This window comes from Nycticebus coucang, chromosome 2, assembly GCF_027406575.1.
Source record: "Nycticebus coucang isolate mNycCou1 chromosome 2, mNycCou1.pri, whole genome shotgun sequence".
NCBI classification, from domain to species: domain Eukaryota; kingdom Metazoa; phylum Chordata; class Mammalia; order Primates; family Lorisidae; genus Nycticebus; species Nycticebus coucang.
The window spans coordinates 7,654,249-7,671,310 of NC_069781.1; the positions used below are offsets into that span (position 1 = coordinate 7,654,249).

At 51.9% G+C, this 17,062-nt stretch overlaps 1 protein-coding gene and 1 pseudogene across 3 annotated transcripts in view; one reads left to right on the top strand and one right to left on the bottom strand.

The window, feature by feature from the left end:
- LOC128596102 (40S ribosomal protein S12-like) overlaps positions 1-450 on the bottom strand; it is a 30,628-nt pseudogene extending 30,178 nt beyond the window's left edge.
- The window catches only part of PTGES (prostaglandin E synthase), a 29,931-nt gene that overhangs the window by 3,896 nt on the left and 8,973 nt on the right, over positions 1-17,062 (top strand). The window contains exons 1-2 of one of the 3 annotated variants that reach the window (XM_053559969.1): positions 10,196-10,225; positions 14,808-14,918. In XM_053559969.1, coding sequence (XP_053415944.1) covers positions 14,811-14,918 — 108 coding nt within the window. In that variant the 5' untranslated portion in view covers positions 10,196-10,225; positions 14,808-14,810. Of the gene's footprint in view, positions 1-10,195; positions 10,226-14,734; positions 14,919-17,062 lie in introns of those variants that run through there. The other 2 variants (XM_053559967.1, XM_053559960.1) reach the window with 2 other exon arrangements.

Consider the following 17,062-nt stretch of genomic DNA (forward strand, 5'->3'; position numbering starts at 1 on the left):
ATTCTTAGGCTTGAGACATTTACAGACCCAGACCCCCTTAAATGAAGAAGAGGCTGGGTCCCCTTGAGGAAGGTCCCCAGGACACTACTGAAAGTTCATGCTGCTCATCTTCCTCCAAGCTGTCCCCAGAGGGACCTGCAGCCTTTAACTAGGGTAACTGTACCTGGGAGAAAGGAACTAACCAGGCCTTTCAGGGATTACCAGACACTGGCTCTGAACGACACTGATACCAGGAGACCTCACAGGTCACTGCAGCCCTCCAGTCAGAGCAGGGGCTTGTGAAGATCAGGGGACAGATGAGCCTTAGCTGAGGTCTAATGTACAGAGGGTGCAGCGGGTCCCTGACCCCGTCCTGTGGTTACTTCCGCAGTCCCAGAATGCTGGAATAGACATACGTAGCAGCTTGAGGAATCCCCACACTGGTTTCCTGACCTGTGGAGTGAGGGCCATGGTGGGAGAGACCAGTGGAAGCCAGTGGAACAGCCTCTGCCCAGGACGGTAGGAAATCAGAGGCGTCACTGTGTGCCCGGCGGGATTGCAGAGATTGGTACCCCCAACAAGGACTTGAAAGACGCAGTGTTGGAGAATCCCACCGTATCTCCACAGATGGAGATACGCTTGTCCGGTTAAGAAGACAGATGGATCCTAGAGAATGACGGCAGATGATCGCAAATTTAACCAGGCGGTGACTCCACCGGCAGCTGCCATGCCAGCTGTGGTTTCCTTGCTTGAGCAAATGCTCGCGTCCCCTGGTGCCAGCAGTGCACCCTCGCTGCCCGCCTCAAGGCCCCAGTGCTGTGGTGTGTTCAGTTTGAGGCTCCTGACAGCCTTTATCTCCCTCAAGGTGTCACGCTGGCCCGTTACGCTGATGACATCATGCTGGCTGACCTAGTGAGCCAGAAGTAGCTCCTACGCCGGACTCAGTGGTAAGACATGTGTGTCAGAGTCAGAAATAAGTCTCATTAGAATTCAGAGGCCTGATACCTTAGTGGCGTCTCTAGGGGTCCAGGGGTGAGGGGCAGGGCAGGATATTCCTGCTGAGGTGCAGGATGAGCTACTGCAGCCGAATTCTCCCACGACCACTTCGTGGGCCTCCCTGGACTGTGGCGGCAGCATCTTCCCACTTGGGTGCATTCCTCCAGGCTGTTTACTGAGTGATCAGAAAAGCTGCTAGGGTGGGGACAGGGACTTAGTAAGACCGAGACTTAACAACGGGCCCCCAAGTTACTGTGTGACCTGAGCTGCCCTCCATGAATGAGGTGCTATCTGACCCACTGAGCACACAGGTGGGCATGCACAGCCCACCCAAGCATCAGGCAGATGCGCTGGAGACCTGACCGGGGCCGAGCAGGCCCTGAAGGCACAAGTAGGTTACAGGAAGTGGCCCAATGCCCCTGGTCCCCACTCCTGTCATGCTGCCTTCTCTGCTCCAGCCTGTACCCATGAGGTGACAGAGGAAGGTAAGAGTCAGCCTGGTTTACAGCTGGTTCTGAATAGTGCACGGGCACCAGGTGAAAGTGAACAGCAGCAGCCTCGCTGCCCATCTGGGACAACTCTGAGGGCGGTACTGAAGGGAAACCCTCCCATGCTCAGAACTTGGAACCATGTACCTGGTTGTGCAGTTGGGTGGAAGGAGAAACGGCCAGATGTGCAATTGTTTTCTGATTGATTGGCTGTGGCCAATGGTTTGGCTGGTTGGTCAAGGACTTTGAAGGAACGTGATTGGAAAATTGGCTAAAAAGCAGTGGCCCCATTGGGAAAGAGGAATGGGGATGGACCTTCCTGAATGGGGGAAAAAGGGAGTGGGGGAGATATTTGTGTGCCAAAGGGTGACCTCAGCAGAGAGGGATTTTAATAATCAAGTGGACAAGATAACTTGTCCCCTGGATGCCAGTCAGCCTCTTTTTCCAGCCACCCCTGTCCTTGTTCAACGGAGTCATGAACAAAGTGGCCTTGGTGGCAGGGAAGGAGCTTATGTTTGCGCTTTAGGGAACATGGGCTCCCACTCACCAAGGTCAACCAATCATGGCCATTGCTGAATGCCCAGTCCAGTCTAACAGCAACAGAGACCAACACTGAACCCCAGTGTGGCACCATTCCCCAGGGTGATCAGCCAGCAACCTGGTGGCAGGTGGATTGCCCTGACTGCTGCCATCATGGAAGGGCTGGTGTGTTGCCCTACTGGAATGGGTCTTTGGATGCATAGTTGCCATCCCCGCATGCAATGCCTCTGCCAAAACTGCCACCTGAGGGCTCACAGATGCCTTATCTCCATGGCGTGTCCCACACTGCACTGCTCTGACCGTGGAACTCACGTGGCAGCACAAGAAGCTCGGCAGTGGCCTGTGCTCATGGAATTCACCATCTGACCGTCTCCCACCCTCCTGAGGCAGCTGGCTTGGTAGAACGGTGGAAAGGCCCTTTGAGGACTCAGTTACAGCACCAGCTGCAGGGACAGCGTGAAGTTGCCAGAAGGCTGCGGATGCCGTGAAATCAGCATCAGTGTAAGGTGCCGCTCTCCCACAGCCGAGTCCCAGGCCAGAAATCAAGGCTGGGAGCGGAGTGGCACCGTCTTCATTACCCCCAGTGACCACTGGCAGAATTTTGTTTCCTGTTCCCGAGACTTTATGCTCTGCTGGCCTAGAGCTCTCAGTTCCAGGGGGAGGGTGCTCCCACCAGGAGCCAGGACAGCGAGTCCCCTGAGCTGGGAGTGAGGACAGCTGCTGGCCACTTGGGGCTCCTCATGCCTCTGAGTCAGCAGGCTAAGAAGGGGGTCCCTGGGCCGGCTGGGGTGACGGATCCAGACCACAGAGGGGAAGCTGGGCTGCTGCTCCCCAGGAGGAGAGGAAGAGCACGTCTGGAGTGCAGGAGGTCCCAAGGTGTCTCTTAAGGTCACTGGAAGAGGACAACAACGCAATCTAGGTAGGGCAATGGAAGGCCCAGACCCTTCAGGAATGAAGGTTTGGGTCACCCCACTGAGTAAAGGACTGTGGCCCGCTGAGGCACTTGCTGATGGCAAAGGGAAGCAGAAGGGACTGCAGGAGACGGGAGTGATAAATGCCAGCTGCGGCCACGTGACCAGTGACAGCGAGGAGACTGTCTCACGAGTCTCCCTCCTCACTTTGCTGTGAATGTGTGTGGGTCTTTGTTTTCTTTCCTCTCTTTCTCACTTATCACGAAACCGTATTGATTTGACATCCTAGTAGCTAAGCTATGGGATCCAGGGAGAAAAGCAGAACCCCTCGAGGACTCTCCTCTACTGGGTTGGGTCGTGTGCAGGATTGCTGTACCACGTCAGCCGGAACTACGACTTGGCCGCTGTCTTTGTTTGGAAATTAAGCATGGCTTAGGAGATGTGTACAGACTTGTCATGGTTACTGGTATGTGTTACCTGGACTGGCCATGGGTGCCAGGATTCAGCGTTATCTGGGTGTGTCTATGAGAGCATTTCCGAGTGAAATTAGGTTTAATCACCGGCGCAGCAGGGCCCTCCAGAGTGGGCAGGCTCCGTTCAGGGTGCTGAGGGCTGAATAGGATAAAAGGCAGAATTTGTCCTTTTGCTCCTGCTCACCTGCTCCTGCCCTCGGACTGGAATTCACACCATTGGCTCCCTTGCAGGTCTTTGGACTCAAGCTGAATTTTATACCACTGGCTGCCCTGGGCCTCCAGTGTGCAGATAATGGTCCATCTCAGCCCCCATAGTCACGGGAGCCAGTTATAGATCACTGTAAATCTCCTTTTATATTTTTTTGTATGAAAGGAGATATATAAATCTCCATATATATGCGCCATATGCATATATATAGTCATGTGCTGTGTAATGACATTTCAGTCAACAATGGACCACGTATATGACAGTGGTCCCATATGATTAAAATGGACCTGAGAAATTCCTATCACCTAGTGATGTCTTAGTCATGTAGGGTTTATATATATATGTAAAATGGCCTCAATCAGTCCTGCAGGAGATATTCCAGAAGGCAGCAGGGCTATCACAGGAGACCACAGGATTAATGTGTGCATGTCATTGTTCCCAAAGACCGTCCAGGGGCACAATATGAAAGTGGGAAGACATCCTGACCCTAAGTAGGACTAGGTTAATGTGCGTGTTTGTGTCTTAGTTTTTAACCATAAAGTTAAAAATTCTAAAAAAAAAAAAGTTTAAATAGAAAGCTTATATGAATAGAATAAGGATACAAAGAAAGAATATTTTCATACAGCTGTAAACGTGGTTGTGTTTTAAGTTAAGTGTTATTACAAAAAGGTCAAAAAGTTAATCCAGCGCCTTAGACCACTCAGCCTTGCTACCTCCTAAAAAAGTTAAAAAAAAGGGCCGTGCCTGTGGCTCAAGGAGTAGGGCGCAGGTCCCATATGCCGGAGGTGGCGGGTTCAAACCCAGCCCCGGCCAAAAACCACAAAAAAAAGGTTAAAAAAAAGTTAAGAAGGTCCGTGGGGTTTTTTTTTTTTTTTTGGCTTTTCCCGAAGAGGTGAAGAAGCTGATATGCAGATACAGAATGTGCAATAATGTTGTTTCTTAGCAAATGAGTTGAAGTGTAAAAGCGGTTCCACACATAGCTGATCTAGGATTAAAAGGTGTAGTGAATACAAGGCCCTGGCTCAGAAGAGCGCCACAATCAACACCATTAATTTTTCAGTACCAAGACCTGGCCTCCAAGGTGACCAGGAGCAGAATCACGGTGACCATACACGAAGACGTTACCAAGAAAAGCCATGAAGCTAGGGAGATGCATTCAAGTTCAGAACAAGCCCTCCTTCCTCACTGGGCCCAACTCACAGAACCTCCTGCCCCACCCTCTTCTCCAGCTGAGGAGCCGTGAGCACCTGAAAAAAAAAAAAAAGGTTAAGAAGTTTATAAAGTAAAGGCGTTACAGTAAGCTAAGGTTAATTTATTATTGAAGAAAGGAAAAATGTTTAAACAAATTTAGCGTAGCCTAAGAGTGCAATCTTTGTAACGTCTACAGTAGCGCCCCACCATGTCCTAGGCCCCTGCATTTCCTCACCACCCACGCACTGGCTCAAGAGCAACCTCCAGTCCGGCCAGCTCCATTCATGGTAAGTGTCCTGTGCAGGTGCACCATTTTTTTTACCTTTTATATTGTATTTTTACGGTACCTTTCTGATGTGTAAACATGTTTAGATACACAAGTACTTGGCGTTGTGTTACAACTGCCTACATTATCTGGTACAGTACCATGCTGTTCAGCTGTGGAGTCCAGGGGCAACAGGCCAGACCATGTAGCCTGGGTGCATAGGAGGCCACACCATCTAGGTTTGTGTAAATACAATCTGTGATGTGAGCAGGACAGTAACATAGAATGTGTGAGATATAGTCATGTATATTGCTGTACGCTCCATCTGAACCACAGGAGGCTTGCTGAAAATTGACAGTAATACCGTTTCCCCGAAAATAAGACGTCCTCCGAAAATAAGACCTACTTACAGGAAAGATAAGACGTCCCCTGAAAATAAGACACTGTCTTATTTTCGGGGAAGCAGGGTAGTACTGTGAGTATTTATTCCAAATGGTTGTTGTGAGACTGCTTGTTAGCTATGTGACTGTGTATGTTACCCAACTGCTCTGTACCTCAGATTTCTAATCTATAAAATGGGGATAATAATAATTACTAACTCATCCAATTGATATGAAACTTACATAAGTTAAGATTTCCTAGGCACCTGGTGAGCATTACATAAGTGTTGTTTTAAAAATATATATTGCATGTTGCTTGGCTCAGGGAAGTACTAAAAAATGCTAGTTGCTGTTATTACTCACATTATCATTTAAAATAAAGTGGTTGGCATTCATCATATGAGGCAGAGAAAGGCCCTACTGGGCTCTGATTTGTCTTTAGCTCTCCCTGACATTGTCCTTGTGTGGGTTTAGATCAGGAAATCGCTTCCTGCCTGGCTCTGTGTTGAGTCACCTTGAGCTTGGAAGCAGGGCCAGCTTTGGGCAGTCACACAGAGCCCCATGTTCAGATTAATGTTTTACCATCCCCATCTTGAAATTCCTTTTTTGTTTGTTTGTTTTTTTTTTGAGACAGAGTCTCACTTGGTCACCCTGGGTAGAGTGCCATGGCATCTTAGCTCATAGCAATTTCAAACTCTTGGGTTCAAGTAATCCTCTTGCCTCAGCCTCCCAAGTATCTGGGACCACAGGCACCTGCCACAACACCCGGCTATTTTTTGGTTGTAGTTGTCATTGTTGTTTGGCAGGCCCGGGCTGGATTTGAACTCATCGTCTCTGGTGTATGTGCTGGTGCCTTAGCCGCTTGAGCTACAGGCGCTGAGCCATCTTGAAATTCTTTTTCTTTCTTTGGAGACAGACTCTCACTTTGTCGCCCTCGGTAGAGTGCAGTGGCGTCACAGCTCACAGCAACCTCCAGCTCCTGGGCTTAGGCTATTCTCTTGCCTCAGCCTCCCGAGTAGCTGGGACTACAGGTGCCCGCCACAATGCCCGGCTATTTTTTGTTGCAGTTTGGCCGGGGCCGGGTTTGAACCCACCACCCTCGGTAGGTATATGGGGCCGGCACCCTATTCACTGAGCCATAGGCACTGCCCATCTTGAAATTCTTAATAATTTTCAGACAAGGGACTTCATGCTTTCATTTTGCACAGGCTCACAAATTATGTGGCCAGACCTGCTTGAAGTCTGAATTCTTCTTGTCCTTCGTTAGGGGACCTTCAGCAAAGGATGGTGGTCCCTTTGTAGTCTGGGCTGGGTCAAGCAGCACATGGGGTATGATCCCTCTAAGAGGGACCTTTTTATTTTTTATTTTTTAGATATAGTCTTACTGTCACCTGGGTAGAGTGCGCTGGCATCATAGCTCACAGCAACCTCAAATCCCTGTTTTCGTTTTTTTTTTGAGACAGAGCCTCACTTTGTCACCCTCAGTAGAGTGCTATGGCATCATAGCTCATGGCAACCTTAAGCTCTTGGGTTCCAGTGACCTCTTGTCTCAGCCTCCCTAGTAGCTGGGACAACAGGTACCCACCACAACATATGGTTGGTTTTAGAGACAGGGTCTCACTCTTGCTAAGGCTGGTGTTGAACTCTTGAGGTAAAGGGATTGGCCCACCCACTTTGGCCTCCCAGAGTGCTAAGCTTACAGGCGTGAGCTACCATGCCTAGCCCAACCTCAAATTCTTGGGCTTGAGTAACCCTCTTGCCTCAGACTCCTGAGTAGCTGAGCTCAAGCAATACACCTGCCTTGGGCTCCCAGCGTGCCAGGATTACGGGGGTCAGACACCACGCCTGGCCTCTAAGGGGGAACTTCACAAAATGGAAGGATCCAGTGGTCACAGGGGCTGGTGAACATGAGATTCAAGGACCAGCTGATGGGGCGGCAGTTGTTTTACCTGAAGGACAAGATTTAGGGTGGACCCAGCGGTGTCTTCCAATTTCAGAAGGGGAGTGGAGAGGGGAAGGGGGTGTGCATGTGCTCTGTGGTCCTCAGGGGCAGATCCAGCTCAGCATAAGGAAGGAATTTTAAACAAGGAGAGTTGTGCAAGGGAGCGACTGGCTTCAAGTCAAGCCTCAGCTCAGCCTAGGGGTTAAGAGCGCTGGTGCTGGCTGGAGACAACTATGTCTTTATCTGTATCTGTGACCTTAGATAAAGTCATTCATAGCTCTGAGCCCATTTCTCCACCTGTAAAATGGGCCCGATAAGGCCCTACGATACTGGGTGATCACACTGAGGACAAATTATAAAGCATCTGCGGGGCTCCTGGCTGCTGCTGCTGTGATTACTATTCTCGTAACGTGGCAAGTTCCCGTGCCTGGCACAGTCGAAGGTGAGCTGGACCACTGGGGAGTTGCAGAGATGCCCTTACCTCAGAAGTAAAGGGGGAAGCACACATTTTACCCCCTTGACAATTTCAGCACCTGGAGGATTTGGATGATTAGTAAAACACAGTCGTAAACTCCTGTCTCGTGGGAAAGGGGCGGGAAAGGGGCGGTGCTTCTTGTGAAGCGAGGACATTGTTCTGGGTTTGGAGGCTGCTGAAGAAGTGGAGCTATTCCCAGCTTCCCATCATTCCTGTGTTGCAGCCTGTCCCTGGAGCCATCGCTGGCTGACCCCGATGGAGGAATGCAAAGCTCCCCGACAAGGCCTCAGAGGGAATGTGTCCCTGATGTGCCTGAGAGTTGTACACCAGAGTCACCCACCTCCTCTGTGGCCCGCAGGGAAGCAGCATCATGCGTGCGTGCATGTGAGCATGAGAACACTTGGGTCTGGTCCATGAATGGGCAGCCAGGCATGGGAGGGTCTTGGCTCCCCTGACCCTGGAAACTCTGCCTGTAACCATGCTCAGGGTGACAGCTGCTTCCCTGGAAATGTCTTGGCAGTGGTTTGTGCTGAGACAAACATTTCTCCTTTCCCCACACCCCGTCCGCCTCTCCCGTCAGCTGGGTCCCACCCCAGGGCTGCGCGGGAAATGCTCCCAGTCTCACCACCGCTCTGCACCCCTGCAAGGGGATGAGAGGCCCTGAGCCCACGCAGCAGCAGCTGGGCTCTGTCAGGGGTGGGGCTCAGGGAAGCCACTCATGTGTTTGTCCCTCCGGAGTTGGAGAAGAGGACAGCACCACAGCCAGCTCCAGGAGCTCCCCACGTTCCATACACACTGTCAGGTCTGTCTTTCCACAGATGTTCACTGGACAAGATTCTGTGCACGCACCACGCAGGACACTGCAAATTCGGCCATGAACAAGATAGGGGCCTGGCTTTTCTTTCTGTAAAAATAACCATTTTAAAGCGTGCAATTCAGGGTCATCAGTACAGTCACGATATTGGTGACCATTACTACTGTCCCTCTCCAGAGCTTCTTTGTTGTCCCAGACGAAAACTTCGTATGCACTAAACAGCCACTCCCCTTCCTGCCCTGCCTACCCTCCTCCCATCTCCCCCAGCAACCACCAGTCTGCTCTCTCTCCCTGTGGATTCGCCTGTTCTGGACAGTTCATATAAGTGGAATCGTAAAATATGTGGCCTTTCGTCTCTGGCCTCTTTCCCCCAGCATAATGCCTTCCAGGTTCGTCCCTGCGGAGGCATGCATGGGTCAGAACTGCATTCCTTTTCCTGGGCAGGGCCTATTCCATTGCATGGACATCTAGTCTTTTCTTGCTCCTGGACTTTCCAGCTCAGCTTCTCAGCTTTTCATTATTCCCAAGATAGGAAAGAGCTCCCTTGGAGCTTCCTGACTTGGGAAATCATGTTAGAAATTGCTCTTCAAAGGCTGCCCTCTTTTGAGAGCTTGCTATGTGCTAGGTGCTCTGGGTAGGAGCTAGAACAGGGCTGCCTCTGGGACCAGAACATCCACCTCTCCCAAAGGCCAGCTGTGGGACCAAGGCAAGTAGAGCCACAAACCTGGGCCTCAGGCTCCACATCTCTAAAATGGTCCACTCATCACACCTCCCTTAAATCTGATGGTGTCTGTGATTAGTCCAGTTTTGGGTGAAAGGTCAATGCCTGGTGACGTGTGGCCATCACACAATCTAGCTGCTATCCTTAAGTGGGATGGTGTCATCCTTGAAGGCCATCTTGACTGTCTCAAGAGTGGACCTCAGGGGCCAGGCAAGCAGCCTGGCACGCAGCCCAAATCAGTTGGGTTCGCTGATGGGCAGCTTCTAGTCCTAACATTTATACTTGTCTGCTTCTGCACTGCCGATTGGGTGTTGGTGGTGTCACTGTGCAAACTAACTGTGAAGGCTGTTTCCGGTGCTGAATGTAGGTGGCCATGGCGGCTGCACTGGGGCAGTGCCTCAGCGGGCTTGTTCTGGTCCCTGCCTGAGGGGCAGTGGGTCCCTCTCAAGACACACAGGCTTTTTTTCTAGATATCTCCCCACTAGAAGACCTTCTAGGAAGGAGGCAGGCAGGAGTCAGGACCCAGAACCACACTCCTGGAAGAAAAGTAGAGTTTCTCACTGGTCTTGGTCTCTAGACTCTTCTGGTTAGAAGGGACAGAAATCCAAATCAAATGAGCTTAATTCAGTTCAATTCAACAGAGCAAGGTTGTGGCTCTATGTCAGGCTCGGTCCTGGTGCCCATGGGTCACCAGTGAACGAAGGCCCCTCCCCCAGGAAGCGGGGCCAGGCAGTTAAGGATAATAAATTCTACGGCATGTACTGGGCGGCACGTGCTGTGGAGAGAAGAAAGATAGTGGAGGCAGGGAGGGGCCTCAGCAGCGCTGGAGAGGAGGCAGCCGGGTAAGCCTCACGGAGAAGGCGAGATGTGAGCGAAGATTTGAAGGCGATGAGCTATCAGCCAGTGGAAACCTGGAGAATTCCAGACAGAAGGGTCAGCTGGAGGGAAGGCCCAGAGCTAGGGTTGTGTGTGCTGTGCTCAAGACCAGCAAGGAGGGCAGTGTGGATGGGCAGAGTATGAGTGTGTGGGGGGAGGCGGGGCAGAATAAAGGAGGAGCTGAGAGAGAAAATGGGGACCAGGTGGAGCAGGGCATGGGCCATTGACCAGACTTTGGCTTTTACTCTGAGTGAGCTGGAAGCCCTACGGCAGGAGCTGGAGAAAAGGAAGGATGTGATTTGAAAACAACACAAAACAAAAGAAAACTCCTAGATTTCTAGGCCTGGGTGAGTCAGAGGCTAAGGCCTGCACATGGGGAGAGGACACGGCTGCACACGACTTCAGACCACCACCATCTCCTTGCTGGAACCAGAGCCAAGAGGGGTCTCTGTTAGTGTCATAAACTCCCGGGAAGGTCTCTGATTGGCCCGGCGTGGCCAGACGCCAGGAATTTTGGTTGGTTGGCCAGGGTTTCGTGACTACCACATACAAAAAGGAGGGGATACTCATATTTGCAATCCCAAAAGAATTACAGTCAACAGGGGCAATGTCCTTAAAAGGAGGGGAACCATGATTTCCCAGAAGAGAGGAGGGAGAGGTAAGCTGGCAGATGAAAACAACAGCCAACGTTGAATGGCTCATCCTGAGGGGAGTCCAGAAGCCTGCTGTGCCTCTGCCCTAGGAGGGGCCGTGGAGCCATGGAGAATGCTCACTGAGCCGTGTTTTCATAGCACCTCATCTGCAGACCACAGACCACATTTTGGAAACGGTGCTTCTTAATGAGAGTTGATGCAACAGTGATGACGACTGTGCGAGTCTGACTTCAGAGGTCACTTCGGCTGTAGTCTGTTTTATTTTTAATCCCTTCACATTATTTCCCCATCACTATTCCCAGAGATCAGGAACCAGCAGCTGAGGTGGGGCCGCTTCCTCTTCTCTCTAAGCCTCCTCTGATGTTACAATTAGCCAGCGCGAAAAGCTGGGTTTCTCATCCTCAGGAAATGCCGATGGGGGGAGCTGGAATAAGCCACGCGGTAGCTCTGGACGGCAGCTCCTCTCTCAGGGTTGTAGAGCAATGTGATAAAGTAAAAGGTTCAAAGATCCTGCTCCTTGACCTTTTACGTATGTACCCACCACTCAAGTCAAGATGTAAAATATTTCCAGGGGCTTCTCTTGCCCTCATTTTTGTGCACACAGAGCTAGCATCCCCTGGGCTCCGTCTCCTCAGCACTGTCCACACAGTATCCCCCGTCCCCCCAACCCCAGGGCAAGGGGCACCAATCCTGTCTCACGGGCAAAGAAACTGGGCATGCTGGCTCACACCTGTAATAACCACAGCACTTTGGGACGTGGAGGCAGGAGGAACCCTTGAGCTCAGGAGTTAGAGACCAGCCTGAGCAAGAGAAAGACCCCCGTCTCTACTAAAAATAGAAAAATTTGTCAGGCATCGTGGTAGGTGCCTATAGTCCCAGCCACTTAGGGAACTAAGGCAGGAGGATCGTTTAAGCCCAGGAGTTCGAGGTTTCTGTGAGCTATGATAATGCCACTGGACTCTGACAGAGTGAGACTCAATCTCAAGAATAACCACCCCCCCAACAATAAAAAAACCAACCAAACAAAACAAAAAATGAAATTGAAGGTCAGGCTTGGTGTCTCACGCCTGTAATCCTAGCACTCTGGGAGGCTGGAGATGGGCCGATCCCTGGAGCTCAGGAGCTAAAGAGCAGCCTGAGCAAGAGCAAGACCCCATTTCTACTAAAAATAGAAAAAATAGAAAAACTAGGCGTTAATGGCACATGCCTGTAGTCCCAGCTACATGGGAGGCTGAGGCAGGAGAATCGCTTGAACTCAGGAGTTCGAGGTTGCTGTGAGGCCATGGCACTCTAGCCAGGACAACCGAGTGAGACTATCTCCAAAAGCAAAGCAAAACAAAAAAAAAAAACAAAAAACTGAGGCTCAGAGGGAAGTAACACCAGAGTCACCACAATCCCCCAAAACAAAAGTAGCAGCTTCCACCATCTGAGGGCAGCTTCAGGGAAATTCTTGGCCAAAGATCAGACAAGGTTCAGTCCTCTGCCAGGCCCTGGTTTGACTGGTTCACTCAGTAAGCGATGAGGAAAAGATTCCTACCTTGAAGTCATGTACCTCAGTCATAAGATTTTCCCTACAGAGTCTCTTGTTTTCAGCTCTAGGTAGCAGCAAATAATCACAGGCTGTCTGCCCCAGGCCTCTGCTACTGGAGACATTTCTGCTTGTTCCAGAAGACCAAGCAGGACAGAGCCCTCCCCTTACCCCAGTCCCATGAGGACAGCTGGGGGTCCCTCCCGGGCTATGTCTGGTCCACAATTCTGGCGGTGGTACAGCCACCAAACCCCAATTTATCACCAAGCTTTTGTACAAGGAAGGTCACAACCTCTGCGGTTCCCCTGAGTAGGGGGTGAGGGAGGCAGGCATCTTATTCTCAGAGAGACCTGCCCAGTTCCTCCACACATAGCAGAGATAAAATGTGTTTCAGGACATCTCATGCCGTCCTGTCCCCGATGGTATGGTGATCTATCACTTATCTTGTGTGGCTGGAACAACCTGGCCTGGCAGTCCCCCATGCCCCAGAAACATGGGAGTCAGTTTATCAAGCACATATTTTGTCCAGATAAAGCAATGTTTAGCGGATGGGGAAGCGGATATTTCTGCTCGCTGCCCCTAGGGCAAGGCAGGGTTTTCTAAGAAGGTCCCTCCTGACGAGGTAGGGAACATTATTGAAGAGGAGGAAACTGAGGCTCAGAAGCTCACACTGATGGAGGGCCAGGTGCTTGATGGTTATAACTTAGAGACAAACCTCCTTTTAGTTTCCACAACTGCTGTGGGGCGTGACTGGCAGCTGCATTTTACAGCAGAGGAAACTAGTTCAGAGAGAGCGACATCTTCCCCTAGGGCACACAGCTGCTGCTGAGGGCTGGCTTTGGGATTCCGAGCCAGATGACCTGACTCTGGCTAGTCCTCCCTTTGATCTCAGCTGCCTCTGGACACAGGCCAGACCTACATTACTGTCCCTTGGGGCAGATGCTGTCCCTGAGGACCTGGTCAGGCCAAAGAGTGGAGCAGGCAGGCATGGGAGACTGATTTTCCCTCATCCCCACATCCCCGGGGCCCCTTCCTAGCAAAGCCAAAGTGTTGGCAAAATGAGACAAGCAGGGACCTTGAGTGAGATCCCTGCCTGTGCCAAGGTCCTGCCCAGAATCCTGGGAAGGGAGCAGTACGAAGAAAGGGGAGGATTTTGAGGTGACAGATTCAAAAAATCTTAGGGCATCGACTGTTGATGTTTTTTGTTGAAGAGTTGGTGGGTCTTTCAGGAAGGTCTTATAGTGAACAATCAAACCATCTGCCTGGGGAAAGAGTCTCAGAAAAAGACAGCGATGTTAAGGACAATGGTGGAATAGTGTATTGATTTCCTATCACTGCTGAAACAAACTGCCACAAACTTAGTGACTTAAAATGACATGGATTTATTATCTTATAGTTCTGGGGGAGAGAGGTCTGAAGTGGGTCTCACTGGTGAAGCTGAAGTGCAGCAGAGCTGGGTTCCTTCCGGGCCTCACCGCTGCTGTGTCCTGACAGCTGTTTGATATATTTCCTTTGATTCCCTCTTAGAAGTCCCCTGTGTTACTTGTACAATGGGCTCACCCAGGTAATCTTGGATAATCTTCCCCAACTCAAGACCCACACTAAATCCCATCTGCAAAAGTCCCTTTTGTCACATAAAGTCACATATTCACAGGTTCTAGGGATTGGAATGGGACACATTTGGGGGGTGGGGTCATTTTTCAGCTGACTACAGACGACAGAGCCACCTCAGTGCAGGTGTGGCTCCAGTGTCCAGGCTGAGTGTGGGGCAGGTGACTTGGTCCCCAGCCCCCACCCGTCCCAACCCCCCTGAGGGTGGGCACAAATCAGTGACACCCACCATGTGCCGAGGTCCCACACAGTGCCCAGCCTTGTCACACCCCCAGAAGGTGGGTACTGCAGTGTACTTTCTTTTTTTTTTTTATTGTTGGGGATTCATTGAGGGTACAATAAGCCAGGTTACACTGATTGCAATTGTTAGGTAAAGTCCCTCTTGCAATCATGTCTTGCCCCCATAAAGTGTGACACACACCAAGGCCCCACCCCCACTCCCTCCGTACTTTCATACCACAGACAAGGACAAAGATTGGAAACAGATTTGAAAGGGTTTGAGGATTTTCCCTGGAGGGGTGGGAAGGGCCGGGACGCCTCCTGGCTGTCCCCTTCTCGCGTCCTCTGGGGGTAGAAGTTGCTTGTCTTCCTTTTCACAGTCAGGAGGGGGCCGTACTCCTGGGGGCGGGGCTGCTGCAGACAGGCCTCCTCAGCCTCTCCCGCCTCCTCCCTACTCTCTAGTGGGCGGCTGCTCAGTTGAGCTGATCACACCCACTGTTGAGCGCAGCTGAGCCAGAGATGCCTTCCCACTTCCAGGCGATGGAGAGCGGCCAGGTGCTCCCGGCCTTCCTGCTCTGTAGCACGCTGCTGGTCATCAAGATGTACGTGGTGGCCATCATCACAGGCCAAGTGAGGCTACGGAAGAAGGTACGTGCTGCCCTGGGGCCCCCAGCCCCTGCTGTGCTCTGCTGGAAAGCTCAGGGGCAGGGAAACGTGGCCAAGGTGTATGCAGGGCCCAGAGTGGCTCCCCACTGGCCCTGGCTTTCCGGAGGGCTCACATGTTCTTGTCTGCTCTTGTAAATGGTTAAGAGCATTTACTCACTTGCTGTGCCACCAGGCTAAGTTCTCGGCACTGGAAGAGCCGTGAGTGTCTCTGAGAGGAGCAGGTACTGGAGTGTGGAGTGGGACAGCACAAAGCCTCTGTCTAATCGGACGGCTTTCTGGCATGGGAGACCCAAGGTTTGAGTCGAGTGGGAATCAGTGAAACAGGAGCTTGAGAAACATTTGAGTGGAAATTCCCAACTCCTTGGCCAATGTCACTTGCAACTCCACTGCAGCCCCAGAGGCTGGGTCTCAGCTGGGCTCCAGCAGGCTGTCCTGGGAGGAATTTCAAGAGTCCCTGAACCAAAACAACACTAAAGAGGCCAAGATGTGGGGGCCCGGGTGAGCGAGTCAGCGGGAGGACCTTTCCAGCATGCCAAGCTCGGAGCCGTCCTGTTAGAGTGCAGAACGGTTTGGGGGTTGCCTGCCAATCATCTTCCCAGGTTTCCTAGGAGAGGAATCATTTCTTCCCCTTTGTCCAGCTCAAAAGCAAGGCAAGGGTGGCTCTGGTCTCATGTGCAGGTGGGTCTGGGGGAGTTGAGGACCTTGTCTGTGAGCTGGGCTCAGGCTCTTGTGAAGGTACCAGCAGGATTAAAGGCAGGGTAGCTACCCAGGTGACACAACTGTGCCTGGAGGCCACAGCACAGTGACTGCTTCTGACTTCTCCTTGCTTGGCTGGCCCTGGGATGTGGGATCTAGGATTAGCAAGACAGCTGCATTCGCTCACTGACTCCTTCCCATTTGCTGTTGGAGTGGAGCATTCAGCTCCTCACTGCATCCCTAGGAACTGGGGAGGAGCCTGGGCTCAAAAAGGCTGCATCGCACCTGCCAGGTTTGAGCTCAGGTGTGAGTTCAGGTGTGTGGCCAGGTCTTGGGGTTTGCTACTTGAGCATTTGGGGATTATTGCTGACAAGGGGGTCCTGGAGTCAATTCCCTGTGGACTCCGAGAGCCAGCAGTAGTAGCCAGTGGTCAGTAAACGTTACTGTTGATACATAACCTCCATGCAGAACGTCTAGGGGGCTGGGGCTTTAGCAGCAGCCCCAGGGATTTCCCTTCCAAGAGTTCAGGCAGGGAAGGAAGGGAGCAGGTTCCCCGAGAGCTTTTCAGGCAGGTCAGCCCAGATGGCAGGAAGACCCTCCTTTGTTGTGAGGCTGCCCCCAAGGTGCTCCTTACGTGCTCCCACTCATCTCTGCTCTGAGCACTTGGTGCCACCCGGGAAGGACCTGGAGAAGCACACAGACGGGTGGTGACAGGTGAAGGCACCCCCTTCACATGCCAGCCTTGGGACCTGGGCAAGTCTGGGCGCTCAGTGCTCTCTGTGAACTGGGGGTGGTGACAGCAGGGCAGGAGGATCCAACACCTGGCCCAGCGCAAATGGTCCCACCATCAGTCCGTAGGACTTATTAGTGAGTGAAATTCACATGAGCAGCAGTAGCCATAGCTTACTCCCTGGGAGAGCATCCAGAGGCCTGGCCCCTCATCTTGGCTGGAGGTGGCACACAGGGCCTTGGGGCAGGGCCGTCAGAGTTGGTGACTCTCTGGCCTGAGGGCCAGTGAAGAGGAATTTTGGTGTGCGTGATCCCCGCCCATGACCAGTATCAGGCATGGGCTGGGTTCACCTCTGGAGCAGGGCAGGGCAGGCCCACTAGGCAGGACAGTTCTGCCCTCAGGGGACAGAGTCCTGAGTCAGAAGCACAGGGCTTGCCGTTGAAGGAGCCACTTAGAAAACCCACTGCTGAGGTTCAGGTTTGGCTGTGGAGTTGCTAGGTGGACTCTGACTAGGTCCCGGCAGCAAATGGGGGTCAGGAGCCATGGCTGTGGGCCTTCAGTGACCAGAATGTGACCTTCTGTCTCTGCTTTCCAACAAGAGAAAGTGACAAGTGTCTTCCTCGTGCTGAGTGTTGTGCCAGAGGCTCCTCCAGCTCTCTCCCTCACTCTTTGCATGGTAGGTCAGGTGTTTTATCCTCAC